We start from the raw sequence: 26,296 nt of genomic DNA on the forward strand, positions 1-26,296 counted from the left end.
TTATTTTTGTCTCCTTTTTCCTTATGTTGCTGTAAAGCACTCTGGTCGGTTATGTTGCATAAGAATGTGCTCTAGAAATTAAGTTGGATTGAGTCACACATGCTTCCTGTCGAAAAAAAATCAACAAGTGCTTTAGGGTGAAAGTGGGCAAACACAGATATAATCATGGAACCCTGATGGGTGGAAATGGTGTTATACAACTCTCCCCATGTTAAAACCATGCGTGGTGCTCCCTGAGCCGCCAGCCGAGGTCTAAACCAGACCCCTCTCCGAGCATCGTTCATGTGACACAACATGGGTATGTCAGTGAATATTTGTGTGCATGAATGTGTGGGTGTGTGTGTGCCCTCAGATTCAGACAGGTCCTCTTTTTAGTTGACAGCTCTGCTTCAATACTGAGAACAGCCCGAGAAAATGTAATGAGGAAAAGTGTCATAACATCTCACATCGCTCTGCTGGTTCTCAGTCCTGACAGCCTGACTCTGCTCACAGATTATGTGTGTGTGTGTGTGTGTGTGTGTGTGTGTGTGTGTGTGTGTGTGTGTGTGTGTGTGTGTGTGTGTGTGTGTGTGTGTGTGTGTGTGTGTGTGTTCACTGGCTCCATCTGGGTGGTCTGTTTATATTTAGTGTTGCAGGGGGCCAGTAGCCAGAAACAAGAAGCTAGAGACAATGAAGCCAAGCCAGCTGCTTCCGTGCCACCAGTATCACAGCCTCACTCTCTATTTCCATCTCCTCCTCAGACAGAGAGAGGAGGGAGCTTCAGAAAGGAGAGCCCTACCCTCATTTTTTTCCTTGCCCTTCTTTCCCCTCCTTTATTCTCAATATCATTTTTTTCCCTCAGCACGGTCATTTCCTTCTGCTCTTCCTCTCTCATTCGCACATGATCCGCTTTCATTACACTTCTAAATCTTTTTCCTTTGCTATTTCCCTCCCATCCTCAGGAGATCTCTGAATGTCAGTTTAATCCTCCTTGGCCCCTTTGGGTCTTACTGGGTGACTTTATTTGAATCTGGAGATTTACAGGTGTCCCTTTGGGGTACCTGTAGTTTGTAGCAGTGGTAGTGTCCCCTTGGGACTGACTTGGCTTGGCCCAAACAACTTTATCTGTCTAAGACACACAGAGATAGATCATTAACAAACAGATCACCTCAGCTTTAAGAAGGAAGAATTATTACTAAGGAAATGAACTGCTCATAATGTTGTGTCTCTTTTTACCTCAGTTTCCACCTCCTTTAATCCTTCATTCTACTTTCTCCCCCTTGATTAATCTGTAACTCATGGCTTCCTTCTTTGTTTATTTCCTTTTTTGATCTCTCCCTTTTTACGACCTTTTTCCCCAACAACCCCCAACTCCCTTCCCTCTTTTTTTTTTTTTTTTTTTTATACCTTGTTTTCTTTCTTTTTTTCTTGCTATTCTCTTTCTTCCCATCATTCCTCCTCTTCTTAATCCTTCCTTGTGTCACACTTAAAAATAATAACTCATCTCTTGAAGTAGAACAGTTCCCCAGAGAGGTGAATGACAGGCTATTTTTTAACTCCTGACGCTATTTCTGAAATACTTAAAGAGGAAATTGTAAAAATAAAATGGTCTATTTATACATTTTCCCTTGTTCCTGTTGGAACCAGTTCATCAGTGACAGTGAAATCATATAAGGGTCTGAGTGGTGGGCGCACAGATAAGTCTTTCACTTTATATCTGCTGTGAATTTGCCCATGAGGTAAAAATATCTCGTAAATCTTAAGAAAAATTGTTTGCTATTTTTGAGCTTATCAGTGTTTGGCAGTCTGTCAAGCTCAGGCTTGGTCAAGGACTTTATCATACAAATCATCCTAACTCTGTGCTCCATCTCTCCCTTATTATCTTCTCCTCTTTTCTTTTCCTAAATCTCATCCCCACTGCCACGAAGATTGGGGGGGCGGCAGACAGATGAACGGACGGACTTCGTCATTGGAGAGTTGCTTTAGTGAGTATAAATAAGTGAATATTCGTGTTTGAGAAACAGTACAACCACTGTTGGGATAAAAAGAGGAGAAAACACACAAAACACATAAAGACATAAAAGCAGAGGCGTTCTTTGTCGAAGGCTGTATCCATAAGGGTACAGTTAGAATTAGAAACATAAATCTCCATTCAAAACATCTCTGTCCATACCATTCTACACAATTACTGAGAATTGGCGTAAAACGTTCCAGGCCAACCGGTGGTAGGGATGGGAATTGATCAGATTTTGTGAATACGGGTGCCCTTATCGATTCTACTTATTGATCTGATTCTTTATTGATTCCATTATCAACTCCTGTTGTGAATTTTCTTGGTACAAAAAGTAGCTTTACAGGTTTTCTGTGTCAACGACATTTAATTGAGTTTATACTGTAAGTGAATGAATTGTAATTGGTCCCTGAGTCTGAATATTTCTGGACATAATTATACAGAAACAGGTAAAAATTGCACACAATGTGACGTTGATGTACTGTGTTGTAACATATTAATAATTCAAGTAGGCCATCTAGTGTCTCAAAGTGGTTATAGCAATGGTTTAAGTTGTTTGGAAGCTTTCCGTAGTTCTGAAGTCAGCCATGAGCCTTTCAATTGCCTGTTAGCTTTTGACATTTGAAATTCTCAGTAATTTTTACAAAGGGTTGATGTGATATGTTTCTGTGATGAAAGTTGAAATTCTATTCTGAAGCTAAAGTTATACTGATGTATGCTAACTGCTAGCATATCAATGCAGTTTCCCATATACGTTAGCATCGAGCTTGCGCTATTCTGTTATTTTGGTAAATAAGGTGATTTATACCATTTCGAATGTACTGAATATGAATCTCCTGAGAGAGATTAATGTATATTTCTTTATGAAGACAGTTCTTCAGTAAAACTTAAAGCTGAAAATCCTGAATCAGAGTTTTCTCGGGAAACGTTATCTAACTGCTAAGCTAAGATAGCTGCAGCAGACTAGTCGACGTAAGGCCCCGGCGACTCTGGCACAATGTAAAGAACTGATAAGGGAATCGTTAAGCGCAAAGGCTAACAATATCGATGGATTGAAACACTTCTTATTGTTTGTCAACAGGAACCGGTTTTCAATTCCCGTCCCGAACCGGTGGTGGTGGTATGTTATCAGTCCATCGCGTCAAACATGGAACAATGTTTCCTGAGTGTGTGCTTTGAGTGGCAACCTATGAAGCAAAAAAGAAGATATGGAAGGAATCCCTTAACAAATGTTCCTTAAGTAGCCCTTTGAGGCTACATATAATACCCATGCAAAAAAAAAAAAAAATATATATATATATATAAATCTCCATGTTGGAGGCATTTTTGGAAATTTCAATCTTCAGTGATCTGCAGCTCACACATGGAGATGAGGTTAGACTGCAGAGAAAAAAAAAACAATACTTTCCATTGCTGTTGATATTGTGTAACTTTATTTCCATTGACTATTTTTTCCTTACCAGCTTCGCTTCCGTTGGTTGGAAACCTTGAAACACTGAATAGTCCAACACATCAATGCTAATTATCCTCAGATGAGCTACACAGCTCTATCAGACCAATTTTTCATCCTGATAAAAAACTTAACTGTATGAAAAGACATCAGCTGTATTCAGTCGCTGTGTTGTATATGCTGCTGCCATTATAATTTGGACACTTCACAGGTCAAAGCCACCTGATGTCAGGCCAAAATGTCCACGCGGCTAATGTCCATTATCTTAGTAAAATCAACAGCTGCCACTTTAGACTGTCAATGATAAGAAACTCCTTATTGGAAGCTTTAAATTAAGATGCAATTTCTGTTTAACATTTTGAACCATTCAGTTGCTGGAAGAGTGTCCGTCTCATGTTTAATGTGAACAGAAGTAAGTAGCATTTCCAAAGAATTTCATGTGTATATGTACATGTAAAAGCAGATTTTTTTTTCAGATTTATACTTTTTGTTATATATTTTTAGAATAATTGACGTAACTTAGCATTTTAATCTAGTCACATGCTATGTTCAGGGTTGATGTATGTTTATCTGGCAGATAGAAGGATAGCCTCTGTCTCCAGCTTGTGTCTGTGAGGTCCCTGTGTAAACTTTCACCCAGTCTCCTAGCTCCATCCTCTGATTCAACAGTCACACACTTTAATAGCACCTCTCTCTGAAAACTGACACCAGCTGTGGGTTGAGACAGTTGTGTCAGTCATGTTTTTTTGCCAATTACTCTCGGGTGTTTAGTTTAACTCAACCTCTTGTAGGCGTGGCAATGATCGTTATAAAATTGTGTTGCTCCCTGATACCGGGGCTCATTCTTTTGGGACCAGCGCTGTAAAACCTTACCTGTGACCAGAATAAATGCTAAACTGAGAAATGGGTCCTCTTCTCATGATCTTTGGGAGCTGTTCGACTAAAGAACTGGGTAGATTTTATTACATTTGCTTTTCAAGTATCTGTGTGTCGCTGCCTGAATGAACTGCAGGTAGAGCAGCACATGTCAGGCTCATCTGGTGGCGCTGCCAGATCTGTGGTAAGACATGCAGCTATGGTGATGGTGCGGTAAAAAGCTGCAGCCAATCACAACGCTGACGGAGCAACCCACTGGTGTAGATGAATTAATGAGGCATGTGGTTACAAGCAGAGCCGGCCAGTATAAGCCCTGTAAGAGCTGCTCATCTGCTGACAAGCTGAGACAAACCGCTGCACATTAATCACGCAAAACACACAGTTTGTTATCCACAAACTGCTCAATGCTGCTGACGCTCCAGCTTCATGCATGCTTTTTTACCATCTGAGGTTTCAACAAAACATAAGTGTTTTACCCAAAAAATTTACTTTCAGCCATGCAAACATATTCTATTATGGTAATGTATTATCTAAACTCTGTTTCTCATTATGATACAGTAAAGCCACACAACTGGACACTGGACAACTGGACCACTGTGAATGCTTCTTCTTTTTTTAAAGTTTAAAAAAAAAAAAATTGTTTATAGTTAATCTTAACTTCATTTATGTTGTAATATATATATATATATATATATATATATATATATATATATATATATATATATATATATATATATATATATATATGACAACATAAATGAAGTAAAGATTAAAACAAAAAATACTCTCGGCCAGCACGCCTTTTAACCTTAGTTAAGTCTTGCTTGGAGCAAGAAGAATAGCAAAATGATCGACAAATATAAAAAAAAACTAAATTTTCAACAAATCAAAGGAAAATTTCAACAGAAAAGAAAAACTAAACTAAACAAAACAGGTTTAGATTATCTCTGATTTCCTATATTTGTCCAATATGCTGGTTTTGATGAGGTTTTGAAGGTACTGAAAGATTTTGCTTCTTTGGAGTGTCTGTCCAGTTTATTCCATGAATGATATCTTTAACTATAATACTTCGTTCTTTCATTGTAGTTCTGACTCTAGTTTTTTTCAATTATTTCAAATTCTTTAAGTTGTAACTACGTTTTCTTTTGACAAAGGAGCATCAACAGCTGGATAGTTCAACACACTGAATTTCAATGACATGGTCACATTGCCAACTAACTAGTCCTGGCCTTTTGTCTCTCATTTTAATTCAACAAAGTTCATAGGCTCATTGCACAAAGAAAACATCCACATTAAGAACAAATCAACATATGAGGGCTCAGATACTTTGATCTGAACAGGGAATACGGTTTGTTAATGGTCCAAAATCTCCATTTTGTAAAAACCCTGTTCTCTTTCTCTTAGTTGTTTCCCCGTATGTGAGCTTGAATCACAGTCACAATTTGGACTGTTACACTTTCTATCACTCTGTGGTCAGCATGACTCAGAGGACAGGTCAAGGCTGAAAAAGCAGTAAAATTCTGTAACCTGAACACTAAAACTTGGAGGATTTGGAGCCAAACACAAAAATCTATTCTAAAATTTATGAAGAAGTGAATGGGATGTCCTGAGGGGAGCAGCTCGGCAGCAAAGGCCCTTTCCATCTGTTTTACTATTTACAGCCCTGCAGATCCACTGAGAATATCTTATTTTCTTCATTTCTTCCAATAATCCTGACACTTTTGACTTCAGCTCTACTCAACTTAAACAACACATTCAGCCCCAAGGATGCCTGTGTACAATGAAACATTCATTATCCTCTGCCCAAGCTTCTATCAGCAGCTCTACCCACCTCTTTGACACCAGCCTCAGCTCTGTTGAGGTGGCTTAGTGGTCACTGATATTAATAGCTTCAACCTCATGAATCTTTCAGGCTCAATCATATGAGACGATTGGGTCTCTGGGGATGAATTAATAAGCACAGTGGAGGCGTTTCACTCGGCCTCTTTAAAAAACGAGGTATGGATTACCTCTTCATATAGTCTTTGGTACATGCTTGTTTAATTTAGCACATACTCAAACAGGTACGTGTATGTAACAGAGGGTCAGAGGTCATATCTGCATGAGTGAGTGAGTGAGTGAGTGAGTGAGTGAGGAAAAGAAAGAAAAAAGAAACAGTATTTTGAAATCCCGATGTGTCAATGTGTGAGCTTGAGTAAGCTTTATCTTCTGCATGAGTGCAGGTATATCCTGTATGAATAACTGTATTGCCCTTCAACCAGAAAACACTCAGCAGCAGAGAAAATGGAAGCACAGTGACAGAGGGGGAAGTAGCATGTGTTTTGAGGGGTACATCCTACTATCTGTGCTGTAGAGTCAATTGTTACACCATGGTACTTCAGGTGTGCATAACAACATACTTAGGGGTATGGAGTGCACAGAGATAGACCTGACAGTGGAGAGAAAAAATGAAGTCCCCGAGTGATTAAAGAGGGGATATACTTTAGGCTTAATTCTGTCCCTCTGAGCTTTACGTGGTTGGTACGGTTAAAAAAAAAAAAAAAATTCTGTCATACCGGTGCTTTAAGCCGCGTTTCCACCAAGCAGTCCGGTTTGGTTCAGTACGGTTTGGCATGGTTTGGTACAGTTAAGCCTGATCCCGTTTATGTTTCCACAGCGAGACTGTGCCCTCTCGTGGTAGGCGGCTGTACACAATAGCGTGACGCCGCAGAAGAGTGACACAGTTAACCCCGTTAATAAATCCAACTGAGAGGAAAAACGCGACACAGTAAACAAAGTAGCAAAGAGCACAGATGGAAGACATGCAGCATTTCGCCTTCTCTGTGATTGGCATGTAGCTCTCTGATACAAAGTGCAATCAAGCTTTGTTTCAGAGGAGACTGTGTGCCGCCAGGAGAAATGCAGCCGCTGTCGGGGTAAGTGACGATTCTTTCGACCAATCAACAGTCTGCAGTGTGTTGCTCCACCTTCCGAGAGCGGATCGGTTCAGTCTGGCACCCATACGAAAGGTCCCAAAAAGTGGAACGGCTTGTCTCGGTTATTTGGGGATCTGTCCCGGGATAAGTCAGTGGAAACGCCACAAAATGCGCACCGTACTGGGACGAACTGAACCGTTCTGCTTGGTTGAAACGGTGCTTTAGAGAAACCATAATTCAGTCTTTGTCTGAAACACTTTGTTTTAGCTGCTGCCTCTTTAAGACTCCATTCCACAGACCCCCTTCCCTCTGATTGGTCAGCCCTCAAAGAGCCCTCAAAGCTATTGATATCTGAGGCTTGCTCCTTCAATGTGTAATGAACTAGTTAGGAAGTAATGAACTAGTTAGGAAGTCCTTAAGTGACAACCTCATGGATTCAGCAAGCTGCATTAAGATCTCATGCTTTTTTTTTTTTTTTTTTTAGAACAGAGCATTTTACAGACAGATTAAGGGATTTCTATGACATCGTCTATGAAGCTGTTTGAAAATTTGCACAGATTAAGTATGAAAAGAATTGTTACCTAATATCCCTTGTATAAAATGTGGAAATAGAGAATAGCCCCCTCTGTAAGGTGTGGATAGAGTCCCTTAACAAGTTCAGAAAAATAAAATTAAAATACTGACTGGAGATGAAAGTAGATTAAAATTTGAAAAAAGAAGAAAAAAGGGAACAATTCAAAACAAGACAGAATGACCATTTAAGCATGTTGAAATTTTGAGTCTCTCTGAGGCTGATTCGTTTTTATGTCTGCTAATCCAGCATTTAAGCAATAGAGAGGTGTGTGATTGGGAGAAAGACACACAGGGGTCAAATAAAGGAAAATAGTGAAGTTTGGCAGAATAACTGATACTTCTAAAAGAATAGTTTATCCCTTGAACTTCCAAACAAATCATGCATTAAAGAATCAGCTACTGGCCTTGATCCCGTGTTAAAGGCTAAAAAGTATATCCTGCATTAATCTGTGAATGTTTTCTAATCTCCATGGTTGTCTCACATCTCCATATTATCCACCTCCTCATTCTCACTCTCTCCTGACTAACAGACTGACTGATCGCTGATTGAGGTCACCCTGAAGAACAAACAGCAGTCTACCACTGATAGTTTCCACTAAATGCTGCTGCAGTCAGAATCACAATGATTTGACAACCTGTGCTTGGAGATTGACTGAGACAGGTTAATTATTGTCCTGACAGTAAAACCCTTTGAACCAAACAGAAGTATCTGAAGCTGTCAGAAAGAATGAGTTTTTCTTTGTGAGGTCCTTCAAGATCAAAAACAAGACTCAATCTAAATGTAAAACACTCTATCTTCATCTGCTCTGATGTATCTTAACCTTTAGAATAAATCACTCAAAGCTGCTGATGTGCTGTTATTGAATCTAAATAAATGAAGCATAACTTCCTTTTGAATTCCACTTGAGTTTTGAAGTGTGAAGTGTAAGGTTAAGAGAAAATGAGTCTCTTTTCATTACGACTGACATGTTGATGACAAACACGTGTTTGTCCTCTGTAAGTAAGGAGCTGCGTCACTGGAGAGAAAGAAGCATCGACTGAATAATACATGGACTTCGTCTCTGTGATGGCACCCATTTGTTTCTGACAGAGTTTAAAGCTATTGTTGTTTTCTTGATTACATAAAAAGCTTGTCTCAACCTGACTCATTTCAAATTATGAGGTGAAGTTGAGACCTTTAACTTCTTTACAGCTATCGTGTGCCTGCTTGTCAGTCATATCATCCACATCTTAAAACAATGAAGAGTTTTATAAAACTTTGCCCCCTGTACACTGTGTGTGTCTTAGAAAAATCAACAACTCAGACCAAACCCAATTTTAGAACCACTTGTTTAATTTTCTTATTTTTCGTTTCTTTTTTGTTTCTTGGAGTGGGCGTAAATGTGGTTTCCAGGGTTTCTACAGCCAGCCTAACACTGACACTCGATATACTGCAGTTTTTAGCAATTCTGCATTAGCTTTATATCTAACACTTAAGAATGCCACTCTGAAAGATGTTATCAGATGTATCTTATGGGTGAATTAATTTGGAAAAGTAATATTAAAGGTATACTTAAGGTAAGAAAAACATTGATGAAGCAATCTTTACATACAGTCAAAAAGGATGCTTTGACCTTGCTCAGGCTTACATTAATCTTTTTGATATATTTTTAGATCAGTAGACAGACAAATGTACCATTAGCTTTTTTGATGTTGGAGACTGAGACGGAGACGACATGTCAGACTAACAACACTGAATTATTTGACTGGATTTTGTGGATAATATAAGCATGGTGGATTTCTTTAGGGGTCCACTTTTGAGGCTGGAGAACCAACTGACTGGACCAACTCTCATCCGTAACTTTCATTTTAAACAAATCATACTACACACATTTTCTTAATAGTTTTAGGTTGAGTTAGGAACATGGATCATGAGGATGAGTCTCAAAAGGTTAAGTGATGCATTAGTACAGCCTCTGAGATGTCCACAGCACCCATTCTCTCTTATCCTCATAAATAAAAACTACAGATCTGCAGTGGAAACAGAGGTCATCAATAATGCAGCGCCCCAAAACACCTCTTCCCAAATAATTGCAGCTACCAGCCAACCCCTGCAGACAGCCCCAAAGGTGTGTTTCCACTGCGGTGTTACTGCTTCAATTTTTCTTATTAAATAGAGAGCAGAATCAGTGCAGAGGATATTGGTTTGCCTGTCCCATTGCCTGTAATGGAGTTGTGGGGGATTAACTTAAAGTTGGGAGGAACTTTGATCAGCTGGTGCTCTGAATACAACAATGTGGAGGAAGTAAGAGCTCTAATGGAAATTAAACACAGAAATAAAGCCATTATTGTTATTGTTATTTTTTATCTATTTCCTTCACACTGGCACTGTCATTTAATTTTTCCTCCGCCAAGGAGGTTATGTTTTTGGGAGTTTGTCTGTCTGTCTATGAACAACATAACTCAAAAACTAACAGACGGATCTTGATGAAAATTTCAGGAAATGTTCAAAATGGGATAAGGAAGAAGTGATTACATTTTGGGGGTGATCCGGATTCTTTATCATACTGAGATAGGGCTGTTTTCACCATTTGTGTATATAACTCCACGATAAATGGTCAGATTGCTTTGCAAAACAAAAGAAGACAAGGTCACAATAACTTCTGACAGTAAAGTACGAAAGAAAGTAAAAGTACGATCCACATCATGACAATATTCTGGATACTAAGATCTGGAATATGAAACTTGTACTGGGTCATCACAACTTTCAACACAGGTAATAAATTATGGTGCAAACCTGTAACTAACACCAAATTGTAGCAGACAGTCTGCTGAAAGGGGGTATAACATTAAAGTAGGACTAAAGTGTGCATGACAATCACAATATGCTTGGTGGAGGTCTTTGCTCTCTGACTGCTTTTCTAGTTTAGCAGCGTAATCAACATCACAACACTTGGGACAATAATTACACACACATTGTATGCATGAAGCAAGTACACACAGGACAGGTGAGTTCACACTTCTAAGATATAAAAAAATCCAGTTATGTTCAGACACAAGACACAGTGATGTGCATCTGATTTCAAAAGTGTGATATGATATAGCTCAGTCAAACCCTGTGAGGGTTGTGTTGCTCGAACTGTCTTACAGAGCATAAAGATAACATTTGATTTATTGCTGCCGATGCCTCGTCTTCTTCTTTTTAGTTTTTCCGTCACACGTTATCTGCAGCAACATGTGCCACTGCTCCAGCACTTTAATTAGATACACCACCTCTCACTAAGCTCAGGGCTCCTCGGTGGCCTGTGTGTGTGACTGTCTCACAGACATACTAACGAAAACTAACACATCTACAACATTACACAGCTATGCTCTGAAAGAGAGAGTCTCCCATCACACAGCTGAGTAAAAGCTGAGTGCAATGATGAGCTGCCTATTTCTCCTCAGCAAAGAATAAAAACACACCCACACACACGTATATGTACACACAGACAGAGTGCAAGTTTAACCACCATGGTCACAACTGGCTGATAGGCTGTGTATGAATTTCTCATCTGCTTTGGTCAGCCAGCTATTGGAGCCGTGTCATGGCAGCACTCTTTTGCATTAAATATTCTAGTTTGTGTTAATAAGGATGTCAACTCTCAATCAATTAATAAACAGATAAGAGGAAGCATGCCAGTGTTTCCTCCCCTTTAAGACTTTGTGGCACAGCCAGTGTGCATCTAGTGGAATTTATTTAAACAGATGCCCGTGTCTCCTCGCCATATGCTGCACTGTGTCTGCAGCTGTGACCTCTGAGGTCTTCCTGACCCAGCCGGGACTCACCGATCTCACAGCTCTCTCCAGAGAAGCCCTGGGGACAGTAGCAGCTATAGCCGTCACCTTCCTGCAGGCAGCTTCCTCCGTGGAGACATGGGTTGGTCTGGCAGGGGTTATTCTCCACTGAAGAGACAGAAAATGGACAAAAAGGGTTAACTGATGAATGTGGTTGTATTTATTTTTTCCTGCCAGAGATAGAAAATTAGCGAAATGATTACAGCCAGTGACAGGCAGTGAGCCGACATCATTCCTGTCTCTGTGACATTCTTCAAGATGACAAACTGGCTGCTGTCCCTCTGACTAATTCCCACGAAGCAAAGGACAATGCTGAGTAGACCCCTTTCTTATGATGTGCTCCTCCCAGGTCCTCCTGATGAGCCAAGATCCTCATAAATCAGCTGATCATCTCCCAGTTCTGCATACTGGCCAAGGCACCTACTTTTATAGCACCCAGCTGTGTCACGGTGGAGGTGATAAAGACATTGTACATTGCCACACCATAACTCTGTGCCTCCTTTGCAGAAATGTTGTGGCAGATTAACAGCAGAGATTGAAGATGTATTAAGTCATAATTATTGCTCTTTTATTTCAGGATGCGACAGAGGGAGGAGGAGAATCTGACAGGGACGGGTAGAGAGAGGAGCAGACGCAAGGATTTCTTATTCTCTGTGCATAAAAACACTGTAGGGAACTGGTGAGATTAACTGGCTTTTTATTATCCAATCCTGATAGGACTGCAGCCCCTGACACAATCTGTCAGACTCGCTAATACACTGCATCTTCTCCATAATAACAGCCAGACTCACTTATTGATGTAGAGAGCTGGTACATGCTGTGCAGGACACAGAGTGCAGTTCACTGAAAATCCATGGTTAGAGAGACTAAAAACTTGAAAATTATAACAAAGAAACAAACTACCTGTGGATGTGGTTACTTGATAAATCGTTTTGTTTTATTTTATTTTTTTTACATATGCCAGTGAGGAAGGAGACGTACAGGAAAAAGAAGGTGAAGGAAATTTACAGTTTGTGCCATTATGGAAACACCTAGAAATGCTAAAGCTGCTGTTTCTCGTGTGACCACTTGAGGCTGGCTCCAGAAGTATAAGAAATCCTATAACACCAAGCCAAAAAAAAAAAGAAGCCATTTTCACAGCATAAATAAATATATTTACAGCCTGGTACACAAAAAGGTCTTCTGTCTGAACTGTTAATTTCACTCTTGGCACACACTGACACGGGTGATTTTTTTCTAACTTGGCATTTTAGAATATTGAGAGTTCACCCAATCAATGGCACAGCTGAACACTTGTGCCTGATGGGCTCTGTTAGTGTGGAGACTGGAATCCCACCCTACTCCCAACATGGCTGAGCCAGCTGATTATGAGCGATTCAAAAATCTGTTCCTGAAACAGACGAATGACACCAGGGAAGACTACTTAATTATTTTTTTTTTTGTAATTTTTTCATCTCTTTGTCATCATCTTTGTATTTGGAGTGGGTCATTACTTAGTATGGTTTATTTGTTGATAATGGACACCAACCTGGTTGTGTCTTTAATGATTTTTTACTAATTTTTCTCCTGCGTTTGTCTGGAGATCCTACATGTAACCATGGCTGCACTGTTCATATGAGATCAGCTGTTAGCAGCCTGTAGCATGCCAATGCTAAGTGGTGCAAGGACTGATGTCTTCCCACAAGGTGAGGAGAAGGAGGTGAGAACAACACGCTGGTACTAAGGGGCGAGCTAAAAAGTGACGACATCAACCTGTCTATTCATCGTTACTGGGAACGTAAGATCTATCTCCAATAAGATGGACGAGCTAGCTGTGCTAACCCAGCAACAGAGGGAATACCAGAGGGCAGAGTAGCATCATGCTATTCACAGACATGGCTAATGGAGCTAACACCAGACATCAATGCCACATTGGAAGAGCTTCACCTGCGGTGAGCAGACAGGATCTAGGAGACAGAGATGGAGCATGACTGAAGAAGCTCAGTCCTGGACCCTGTGGAGGTGGAGGCTGGCTGAACTGGAGAATGATGGACAAGCTGTCATCATCTATTTTCTTATGGACCTTTTTGCACTTTCTATAAACTTTCTTACTTTTGTTTTCTTGATTGCTGCTGTGACTTCAGGATTTCCCCTCAGGGACAAATAAAGTAAATTCTATTCTATTCTATTCTATTCTATTCTATTCTATTCTATTTAGTCTGTGGTCATTATCAATCAGTCCATCCATTCAAACACACACACACACACACACACACACACACACACACACACACACCCACACACACACACACACACACACACACACACACACACACACACACACACACACACACACACACACACACACACACACACACACGTGTCTATCTGCTTGTGAATTATGAAAAAAATAAATCTACCTCAACTGATTTTGTCCTCTTCTTAAAAGAAGAGATGCAGTGTTGAACCTTTTCAAACTCAAACATGAATTACTTTCACCTTGAGTTATTGAGAAAGTCAAAATGATATTTTCAAAGAGAATACAACTTTAATGCCAAGTGATTTGTACTTTATATAAATCCGTGCTTTTAGTACCACCAGTTCCAGATTAGGTTACAGCAATCTACTGCAAAACTGAATGTGTTTGTTTTAGATTAAAAAAAAAAAACCGAGATAGTGTGTAGAATTGCAACTATCATTTTAAGATTCAAATTCATAAATCTAGTTCAAGTCAAGGAAACTGAGAAAAATTATATATTCAAGAGGACTGGAAGGAAACGAGAAAGGGCTGAAGCCAAACCTGAAAGGAAAGGAGTCGGAAGCGAAATCTATAGCTGTTTATGTCATGAAATAGACAGATAGGAGTAAGCAGATATAAGAAAAAAAGGAAAAGGGAATATTAACGTTACATTGGTTAGGCTGTCAGAGCTAAGCTACTCAGAAAATAAATAATGTAAGATCTTCTTTCCTGAATTGTAGAGATACTGCACTATCTCCTCAGTCCTGTGCAAAAATGTTTCTCTGCTTAACATTTTACGTCTCTGTGGGATCATGTTAATTTTTTACTGAGCCTTTCAGGAGGGAGATAATCTTGGCATTTTGACATATTTGGAAAGCTACTCCCTGATGTCAACTCACACACTGTGATTATGAATGGGCTGGCAGAAGAGGATTGAGATTAGAGAAATGTCTTGCACCCTATGAAGTGTGGAGTTAAGTGTGAGCAAATTCAACATAACGGAAGCCTGCAGAAGAGGTTGTGCTGACAGAAACACTGAACTCCGCAGGTATAAAAGAGTAGGACACACACTCAGTTACATGGCAAAACTGTACACACACTTTACGTTCACTGTCTATACACCTGCTTATCACCCGCTGCAGTGTTGTGCTTGTACTCACTGAAGCTTGTAATAGCTTTGCTGAGACAGAGATCACGCCTTGGCCTGTTCAAGTGTTCCCCATCTCTGGGTGTGATAAGCCATAGCATGGTCCCAGCAAGAGCTCTCTGTTAAAATTTAACACTACAGTACTTCTCTAAAAGGTACTGAAGTTAACAGAGCAGTAAGAGCGTTGTGATTGGCTGCACTAAACGGCAAAGTATGGGCTTGAATACAGTGGTTGGGATCATCACCATGCTGGCTCCATGAGTGTGAGGTGTCAGATCTTCATACTCAGTCTTGGGTGAGCAGGTTTCTTTTGTGCTCGGGGATAATCCCGAGCAATACTAAGCCGATTCAAAGGCATCAAACTTGCAACAGAGAAAATGATATGATTTCAAAGCTACCAATGCTTTATTAATTCTGCTTATCGATCCAATATTTTATTGATTCTCTTTGGCTCTCCTGATGTTTATTGTCAACACATATTTCAGCATGTTGCTGGTTTCTCCACCTTGCTTGAAATCACACAACCACAAACTTCATCTGACGCACTTTACTGTCATTTGCTTTTGACCAGGTCACAATTTGGACAGCTTCTCTCACCTGCTCTACCTCTTCAGCTCCTGGGTTTTGGTTTTATATCAACTGCCTCTTATGATGAGTGACTTGTTTTGCACGACATATGAAACTAAGTTTACAGCATCCATTGAGAAACTGTTAAGCATAAATGATGTCGATGGCTCAAATGGAAAGAACTGGCTCTCAATTGGAGCCAGTTTTCTGGTCCCATCATTGGTAATGTAGGTTAGATGAATATGTCATGACAACTCAGCAACCCCAATCTAGGGTTTATATTTAAATAAATATATGTTGTTGTTTTTTAACCATATTACATTTTTAATTTCCACTTTAAAATGTTGCCAAGTATGAAGATACTAACAAAAACACCAAAAAGGGGTCAGAACCAGAATTTGATTAAAAAGATGATCTTTTTGAATGTCACCCAAGCAAGCATCTTTAGAATTTGTATCCAAGTTTCCATCTCTGTCCTGAACGAACAGATGCAGACATACTCCAAGGCAGGAATCTGATCCATGTATCAGTTTGTCTGCAGACAGGCCAGAGAGTCACTCACTAGATGAGATTCAGTTACGGTCAGAGCCTTAAATGGACCATAATACTCCAGGAGACAGTTAAAATGTGGAATGACTGAATTAATTTGACACTGTTCAATGAATGATTAAAAAAATACAGGCCTAATGCTCAGTAAAAAATGTTTGCAATGAGAACCATGTAAAGTAATTTGCTGTTGACCACTAAGTAGTGTTTTTATAATGTCTAGTCTACAAATGATTTTTTTCTCTTTGAGAGTCTGTTCAATAGCTACAGTTGGAGCAGTCCTGTGCAATTACTGAAGCAATTCTTGTCCGAGCAGTTTCTGTCAAACAAACGTTGATGATCACTGCAGGGGAAGGAGCAGCTTTTCCTGTAAGTATGACTGCACACATGCTGTTTGTCTGCATATACAACCAATCATTTGACTGTATGTGTGAAAATGTGTGTGCAGAGCATAAAGGCGTCAAATTCTCACCAAAACAACATTTGATGATGAAAACCCCACATGTAATCCATTACAGCAATGCATTAATTAGTACCAAGCAATGAAATCAATACCAGATTACTCAATTTACTGAGACTACCTTCCTGTTCCAAGTTATTAATTTACAATGGGCTGTTATTAAGTTAGAGCTGCATCTTTTACAGTCCAGTCCTAGCCAATCCAGCTCTATTTATACAGCATCTGTCATATATTTAAGTGTGCAACTCAAGGTGCTTCAAACTGAACAAAGAGAAATAACACAGCAATCAACAAAAAAACAATGGAAGGCTAAATAAAGAAAGGTAATAACAAAGTGCTTTAAAGCAGAATAAACCATGACAGCAAAAACAATAAGCAAAAAACAAACAAACAAACAAACAAAAAACCCCCCAGAAATAAACCAAACAAGCTGAAATCAGTTAACAAATTTGTAAATACCTTCTAGAAAGAAATAAACAAATTGATTGAAGAATAACATTAATCGAATGTTAAGTAAAATAAAATAATATTCATACATTGCCATAAACAATGCACAGCTTTCACTCATGAACGCCAGGGACCATATGTGTGGCAGTTAACACGTAGGACCGTGGCGGGGGAAATGATGGAGGTATGTTGTTATGACAACGTGACATGTTTTTTGCAAAATAGGTGTTTCTTTTGCACTTCTGCATTAAACTTCAATATCCAAACTTCTGAAAAAACACCTGTAATGGAAATGCAGTTACTGAGAAGCACTATGCTTATAATCAGCTCCAGTGGCAGCAGACTGAGACACCAGACAGTAGATGATCTGCTCCTGGTGAGCGCTCCGTGAACCGGGCAACACTCTGAATGATGGAGGACAAACATGCCAGAGTTTCTAATTAACCCAGATCAGCAGTGATGCACCTGCACATGAATGAAAAGAATTAAGGTTGTATTGTTTTATAAGTGCTGCTTGAAACATCCACCCAGGTCTATCATCACTGACAACACAAACCTCCTTGGGTGTTTCCATTCATCTCTTTGGTTCTTTTTTTCTATTTAAATCTTTGTAGAAAACAATATTGAATCAGTGCATTCCATTACCCTTCATTTTCCAACACTGGAGTATAAATACAAATGATTTCTGAGGAGAACATGCAGTGTTGCTGCAAAAACCTCATAATTTAATATGCTTTCTAAGTAACTGAGTGATGCACTGAGTGCCACATTCTGTTTCCTGTTCCTGACTGAACTGTTTTTTTTTTTTAATGTGGGCACAGGTGACACTGCTTGTGCTCTGTATTTACAACCTAATTTTTTGAGTTTTTCTTGTGAAAATGTGTCTCCATAATCTTGAAAAAGACACATCAAGACTCAGTGCACAAGTAGTTCCATTGTAGTGTGTTGATTTCCCTCTGTGGTTACTATCAAGCACTTATTCTGACAGGAGAGTGTCAGTGTTTGGTGAGAGGAGGTTTGTCGACAGAAGATTTTTTTGGGATCTCACAGCTCCTCTCCACAAAAAAAACTTTTTTCTGAAAGTACTTCAAACCCACTACCACTGAAATTTGCAAACATTTCATCTCATCTCTTTATCCACTGCATATCTGGGTCTGGGTCACAAGGGGAACAGTTTCATCAGCGTAGACTGGTGGTCCCTGTCCCCGGCCACTTCCACCAGCTCCTCTGAGGGGATACCAAGGCATTCCCAGGCTAGTTGAGATAATCACACCACCGTGTCCTGGTTCCACCCGGGGGTCTCCTCCCAGCTGGACATGCCCAAAACACCTCCCCAGGGAGGCGTCCAGGAGGTATCCTAATCTGGCTTCTCTCAATGCTCTACTCCAAGCCTCTCCTGGATGTCTAATCTCTAAACCCTATCTCTAAGGCTGAGTCCAGACACCCTGCAGAGAAAACTAATTTCAGGCAGTTGTATCCGCGATCTTGTTCTTTCAGTCACAACCCAAAGCTCATGGCCATAGGTGAGGGTCAGAACGTAGATTGACCGGTAAATTGAGAGCCTTGCCTTTTGGCTCAACTCTCTCTTCACCTCTACAGACCGGTATAATGTCCACATCCATGATGCGTCTGTCAATCTCTTGCTTTATTCTTCCCTCACTCGTGAACAAGATCCTAAGATCCTTGAACTCCTCCAATTGGGACAAAGACTTTCTCCCAACCTGGAGTTGGCATTCCACATTTTTCCAACTGAGAACCATGGCCTCAGACTCAGAGGTGCTGATCTTCATCTCGGCCTCTTCACACTCGGCTGCAAACCGTCCCAGTGCAAACTGGAGATCAAGTGTTCGATTATTTGCAAACATACTACTTTCTAACAATCAACTTCAAACCCACCTCCATCTCAGACACCTCCTCCTCTTGAGGACCTGTCATTCAACACCGTCTACGAGTGCTCCCTGCTGGGACAGCTGCTGGTGTGTCAGACTGAAACTCCATGAGTGGACCCCTCCATCTTTTGGCCAGCTGGTCACTGCAGGACGCTTTGTGACAGAGAATTTGGGCCAAACACCCCTGACACTGCTCCAGTCTGACTTCACTGTCTGTGCGGGTGAAGTCAGTCAGATAAAACGACTGCATAAAACCTCGGCTACTTACACTTGATTTCCTGTTTAGCTGGAAAACACTTCACAATGAAATGTTTTATTACCCTGTTAACCTTGGAGTCAGGTAAATCATTGTTGGTGTTATTGATTGCTGTCAGAAATGGAGACTGAGTTATTGAAGAATATTTAGAGTAGTTGAATATTCAAGGTAACTTATCAAAAATGTGGATGCGTCAGTCTTTTTAGGGGCTTACAGATATAAAATGCTTCCACTGTCTGCTGAGCAGTTCCACATTATAATAACTCTAAATTCACATTCTGAGGTGGTAATAAAAGCCAAAAGAAAGTGATCCGACAAACAACAAGTCTCTGTGCTACTGTTCTGTCTCCATTCTTTGTCCTCCAGGAGGACAGACCCGTTGGATACAGATAGGGAGGTGAAATATTCTTTCAGGAAAAGGAAGCAGTTTCTTGACGCTTAATCTGATAGCGCCTGAATGCTGCATTGTAACAGGTGCTGACATAACCCCACCAGGTTATACTCCCTCTCTCTACTCTTTCACACAGCGACTCCACACAGAGGATTATATTCTTCCTGACAGCTTCCTGCCAAGCTCTCTGTCTCTATCCATCCATCCATCATTCTGCAAACAGAGGTGATTTTGTTGCTTTATGAAACTCTTTGCACCCTAAGGACCCTGAGGCTAAACCTGACAGTAAAAATTCAGTTACTGACTCATCAGGGAGGGAAAAACAAAACAACACTGCTCACTGAGTCTCTGAATGTTTTTGAATGGGCTCTAAAGAGATCCTACATGGCCTGTTTTACAGGTAAAGCAAATATGAAATGATGACTGTAAAATCACAAGAGATGATCACACATGGGAGATATTTTTTTCCACCAGGAGAGCTCATGTTTAGCTCTGCTCTAGCTGCAGAAGATCAAATGTTCAGCACTTGCAGCTGGTGGTGAAGCAGACTGTTTTAAAAATCTTATACAGTTCAACAATAACAGTAAAATACATTACATCACTACTTTATTATTGCATTTAATTGTGTCCAACAAAAAATACGCAATGAACAATGATGTTCTCAAAAGGACATAAACCTGAGCTTGGCTGCCCTTCTGTGTGACCATAGACTGTATAAATTATGGGTGTAGCAACGCCACCCATCTCTTCCTGAAACAGTGGAATGAAAACAATCAACAGACACAGCCATATTGGATATGACCAAGGGGCAACATACGATAATTAAAAATGAAGCCTATGGGGAAGTGCTAAAAGTCGCTGTTCATCAAGAATCCGTTTGAGGCTAGTTGCAGAAAGACTGGAAGTCACGTACACACCCAGCCATGAAAAAAATGACTTTTATGGCATTAAAAAGCATATTCACAGTCTGGTTCACAGAGCGGCTTGGGTCTAAAACACTGATCTCACTATCGGCACACACTGTACAGTCAGTGAATTTTTTTCTATCTGTGCGGTTTAGAAGTTATCAGAATTGCTTAATTTTCCAATCAGAGGCACAGCTCAGGTCATGTGACCGCCAGGCACCCTGTAGCTGCTCAATGAAAAACTCACAGTTGGCGTCATAGCAAATGTGGCCCCAACCGTGGATTGGCTTCATTTCATGGTTTCAGGAACAGACGAGTGACCTTGCGGAGGCTACGTCCATGTTTTATACAGTCTATGTATATGACACAGGCTTTGAGCTTCCTTTCAAACAGCTACAGGGCGCTCATCAGTCACGTGAGCTGAGCTGTGTCTCTGAATGGACAATCAGACAATCCTAATATCTTCTAAACCGCTGAGTTAGGAAAATTAATCATCCCCCGTACAGTGTATGCTGACAGTGAAATTAGCATTTAGACCCCAACTGTTTTTTGAATCAGGCTGAAAATAAGTTTTTAATGCCGTAAAAGCCCATTTTTTCGACATAGTGTGTACGCGGTTTCTGGTCTCCCTGAAGCCGGCCTCAAGCAAATTCTCGATGAGCAGCAACTTTTAGTACTTTCCGCACAGGCTTCATTTTCTAAACCAGATGTAGTCCCTTGTGTGTGACCGGAGTGAACATTAGGCTTTTGTTTAAGTCTGATCTTTAGAGGCTCTGTGAGATGTCATAATGTTTCTAGAACAAGGAAATTTGTCTTTCAGTTCCTCCACGGATTTAGTCCAAGAAACAGGCATAAGATCAAGTAATTTATAAGAGCTCTGGGTCATAAAACTCAGAAATTTAACAGCTGCCTGTGATGAAGCTCCTAGAGGCTAAATCATTATCAGGTTTAAATGTAGTTGCAAGGATCAAATACTAGTTCAAGTGCTAGAAATTTAATGATTACAGAAAAATGGTTGTTCAAGAAAACCCTGTTTTTTTCTATCTACTGAAATATATCAACTATGTATTTTTTAACTCCTAAAATGTCAGTGATGTCTGATAATAGATGTGAAAACCAAAAGCTCAAATGTGCAACACTGCACATATAATAGTCGTGTTGCTGCTTGTAAAAGTGTTAAATCATATTTTTCTGTTCCTCTTTCTAGCAAAGCACTGAGCTTGGGGCATGGACAAACAGAGAAATACTGGCTGCTGAACTTACACAAATGTTAACACAAGATAGACTGCTGTTACTTAGGGGATTTAATAAAAATGGCAAATTTTACCTGGTCCAAACATTATAACACACACCTTGACTTCCTCTGTGTCTGTTCTGCAGCATGATACACTCTGCAAGTGTTTACAATCTTCAGTAAACACCACTACAAGGTTAAACCCCAAAGCTTTCAACAGAGTACTTCATAATCTGCAGTATCAAATTCAGATCCAGTGTATACACTTTCTAACGCCCTGCTTATCCCCCTGTGATCAGGATACAAAGTGCATCTGCTCAGTCAACATGATAAGTAACACTGTTTCATCTTACAACATCATGGAGCTCAGTGTCCCTCGAGGCTGTTCTTTAAGAATCACTTACATTTAACACACAGCCAGCAACAGCACTCGGCTACATTTTATTGGGAGTCTGACATGAAAAATGTAATGAAAAGAGAGAAGAAGCGAAAAGGTGGTAGATTTGTTTCAGGAAAGATTTCACAAAGATGACTGGGCAATGATGGAGATCCCACTGAGACAGAGGAGCATTCAGTGGACAGATACAGTTAGCCAGCGATTGACTGCCTCTTAATGTTTCAGGTTGAAGTCCAAGAGGCTATCAAATGTCATCCATGAGAGAGTGATAATATAACCAGAGGAGCAACGAAAGACAAAGTCAGGGAGACAGAGAGCAAAGATTGTGAGGGAATGAAAATGGTAAAGAAAGGAGAAAAAGAGATGGGAGACAATGAGAGTATAGTGAAGTAAAATCAATAGACTGCTATATACAGCAGTGAGAATTTACCCTCTTGCTGCTTCAGAGAGCTGATCCAAGGTCTTCAACAGCCCGAAGACAAACTGAGCGTCTATCCACAGACCCAAACTGATAATATGCCACCCCGTCCTGACCCTGTCCTCATCAATCTCTGTCATCCCCCGAAAACCTCACACACACACACACACACACACACACACACACACACACACACACACACACACACACACACACACACACACACACACACACACACACACACACACACACACACACACACACACACACACACACACACACACTTACTTCACCCAACAGGCTGTGTTCTTCCAAATTTCACACTGTAATTTGGTTGAGGGCTGTCTGCCATGCTATTGATGCCGCCAGGGGTCCCATTCATCTTAGACCTGGGACAAGGTTGTTGCCCAGATGGCTGTAAGTCTGTCCTCATCTCGCCAAAGTTACCAGACTGGCACTTGTAATTCAAAATCTGGACAGACACTAACATTATTGTACCACCTGCAGTACTTCGCTAACTTAAAGGGAGGTTCCAACTTTCTTTAAGTGGGGTTTAGTTACACATCAATAGTAGTCATATGAGTAAATGCCAGTCAGCTGGACGAGAAACTGTACATAAGCCAGGCTACAGTTCACTGCAGATGGGGTTTAGTCTGCCATGCAATTAAAGTAATTTTGAGAGACTCTTCCCCAAGTTCACATCTTGGTTTAGATACTGTATATGGTCAACTAATCATGGATGCAACACAGATGTGTTCTTCTGTCTGAAGTGCACCCATGAGCTGTTTGCAGTGTTGCCAACTCCTCACCATTGGAAGTAGCTGTAGGCCCGCCCAAAAGTAGCTGAACCTGTAGCTGCCTACCTGTCAACTGAGCTGTCCTAGTGCCCGTAGTGTACAGCTGGCCATGCATGAACGGGGAAGTAGAGAAAACAGCGCTTTTTTAAAAAACTTTTCTCCCATGATCTTGGAGCCGCCGACCACCAAAAAAGGCGCTAGATTTGTCGCTAGTCGCTTTTCTCTCATTTTCTTGCTGTGGGGGTCCAGAAAGTCACTAAAAATAGCGACAAAGTCGCAAAGTTGGCAACACTGGCTGTTTGGGCCTGTGGGCTTCAAAGACAAAAAATAAAACCAAACTCTTATAGTGCTAATTAACTGTCGATTGCTTCAGAAACTTATGGACATCCTTATGAGCCAGTGTTTACAAAGTAAAAAAGGCCACTCCATCCAAGAATCCCAAGTTAATGCAGGTGTGTCAAATGTGAGCTAATGCAGATGAGTCCAGGAAACTATTTGCTGTCATGAATAGATGTGAACTTCAATACCTCTGGACCTTTGGGGAAAAAAGTATATATCAACAGTTCACATTATGGTTTTCTCAACTAGAATCCACTGGTGAACTGGACAGAGAAGTTTGTTTCAAAGTTTCTTCAATATGTAGGAGTTAAGTCAGAAAAACGGAAAACCCAAATGGAAGTCCATCTCTACAGTAAGCATGTAGCTTTAATTGTTCTTCTTGCACAATGACAGACACTGTGATCCACATGATATGCTTACATTATCAAAATTCACTGAGCTAGCTGCTGAAGGTGTAGCGAACAGAAACTGTACACACATTGCTGTGCTCACCAGGAAATCGTAGGCACTTGGTGCTCAGCGCAAAATTGGAATGCAATAACGTATCATTGACTTGCCAATGAGTGCACTACTGATGAACACATCTGTCTCTCAATTGCAAATATTGCAAAAAGAAATGGGCTTTGTAATGGCAAAGTAACAGGCTCACAAAATTCTCAGTATTTTAAGTGATGACAATCTCAGATTCTCAGTAAATACAAAGTTTTGTATTACATACATTAAGTGTCAGACTCTAGCTTATCTGCAACTGTATCCTAGCTTGTGAACAGTTACTCCTGGCATTTTCTAGTTGAAAGGGCCATGCTGACCGGTATCTGTTTTGGCTATAACAATCACTGGAGACATGAAACTCTTACAATCCAACCTAAAGGTAGGTTCTGCAAGATTTCCCCCAAAAATAAAATGTCAACTTTTACAGGAACAAACCTGCCTGATCATCTCTTCTGGGCCTCTAGTGCCCAGAAGTGTGTCAGTGTCAGCTTAAGCCTGCTCCTTAGCCTGTATGTTACTGGTTTGCCAATCACAGCACGTCCAGTGTGCAAGTGACTTTATGTGTTATTGATAGCAAGTGGAGATGCAATCCTGACCAGTTACGATTGTGGATGTAGCACACAAATGCCAAACAGATAAAGCTTTTCCCTAAACAACTGTGAAGCTTGGCATGACTTTCACTCTCCTTGGAGAGGGCACTTGAAGAGCAGCACGGGATGAAGAGTGACACAAGTTGGCTTTCTGCTGGGCAGGTAAATGTCAGATAACTAAGTGATTTGCTAGTGCTAACATGTTAAGTAAGGTGCACGGCCCTTGAGTCTTTCCCACGTAGAAACGCGATGCTACAGGTGGTCACTAGGCTACAGAGTGTGTTCACATAGTCACGGTCAGAGGCAGTGGGTGTGCGCTGATGCTGGCACTGAGCCAAGGAGGAGAAGCCCAGTTTGAATGTTGTGTTTACTAACAAGTTAACACAATAGAAATTCCTGCAGACCCTACCTTTAAACAACAACAAAGAAAACAGAAATATCCCTTTGAACAGCTCGATGCTACAGCCCTGCATATCTGAATGAACTTTATGTTTGTGCTTGCTTACATTTGTGTCCTAGAAATACTTTGAGATTAAGAATCACACTTTAAAATAAAGGTACAAGTAATAAAGAGTCATATGAAACGCTTCTGCTTTCTGAACATAAAGGATTAAGATGTTTGTACTATGGTGCAATGGGGATGGGTTGTCAGGTTTAGTCCTGCGTAATCTTTGCATGTTGGTGTTTCTCCACATAAATTCTGTTTTTCTGAGTTTGCTTCCTGTCTGTGTGGGTTATACCCACTGTGGCTTCCACAGTGATGGATAATTGGAGAGCTGGATGTAGCGTTATACACCAGAATCTTATCACTCTGATTTACGGCCAAATAGGACACAAAGAGGAGTGAGGCTGTTCTGATAACAAAAAATGACTGAAGACTGAAAGGAAGACAGGAGGGGTAGTGAAGGAAGGAGAGAAGAAGAAGAAGATTTAGAATGTACTTTAAGAAGAAATTCATGTTAAGACCAGTTGTCAGTGTTTTCTCCCATTTTTACCTGAAAAGGTTTCTGTATTTCTGTGAAGAGAATCACAAAGGACGCTCTAACCCCTCTCTTTTGCTCCCTCTATCCACTCATTCCTCCTCCCAATATCTGTCCATCCTCCTGCCCTTTCCCTCCTCCCTTTTCTCTCCCTGCTGCAACGAGGAGACGATAGCTGTAATTTTCTCTGTACTATAACTAATAACCTTGAAAGGTCACTTGGAGGGAGGGTCTCATTTCTTCTAATCATTCAACAAAAGATGGAATAATTCCCTTAAATGTCACCACATCAGGAGAACAGATAAATGACAAAAGGTCTCTCAGCACTTTTTAAATTGCCTAATGGGATAAACAGCAGTGTGTAAAAAAACTACCTTTCATTTGAAGACAATAAGGACCTTAAGCTTGAAGGAAAGTTTTTTTCTCTGCCACTGATGTCTAAATTATCAGACTCATTGGTAATGTTGATTTATGCAGAAACATCCAGGAAGCACACTTTGGCTGTTAAGACTTAAGATAAGCAGGAGCTGGGTAATGCTGTTTATTAATAGAACGGCTTTCCAAAGCAGCAAATTTATTCTCATGTAAAACAGATCATTGAAC

The 26,296-nt window shown here is 40.4% G+C and overlaps 1 protein-coding gene across 1 annotated transcript in view; it reads right to left on the bottom strand.

The window, feature by feature from the left end:
• The window catches only part of LOC141789615 (neurocan core protein-like), a 125,430-nt gene that overhangs the window by 46,408 nt on the left and 52,726 nt on the right, over nucleotides 1-26,296 (bottom strand). The window contains exon 10 of the mRNA XM_074669114.1: nucleotides 11,612-11,728. Coding sequence (XP_074525215.1) covers nucleotides 11,612-11,728 — 117 coding nt within the window. The remainder of the gene's footprint in view (nucleotides 1-11,611; nucleotides 11,729-26,296) is intronic.

This window comes from Halichoeres trimaculatus, unplaced genomic scaffold (assembly GCF_033239565.1).
Source record: "Halichoeres trimaculatus isolate MK-OKI-2021-1 unplaced genomic scaffold, fHalTri1.1 fHalTri1_scaffold_4, whole genome shotgun sequence".
Lineage (NCBI taxonomy): Eukaryota > Metazoa > Chordata > Actinopteri > Labriformes > Labridae > Halichoeres > Halichoeres trimaculatus.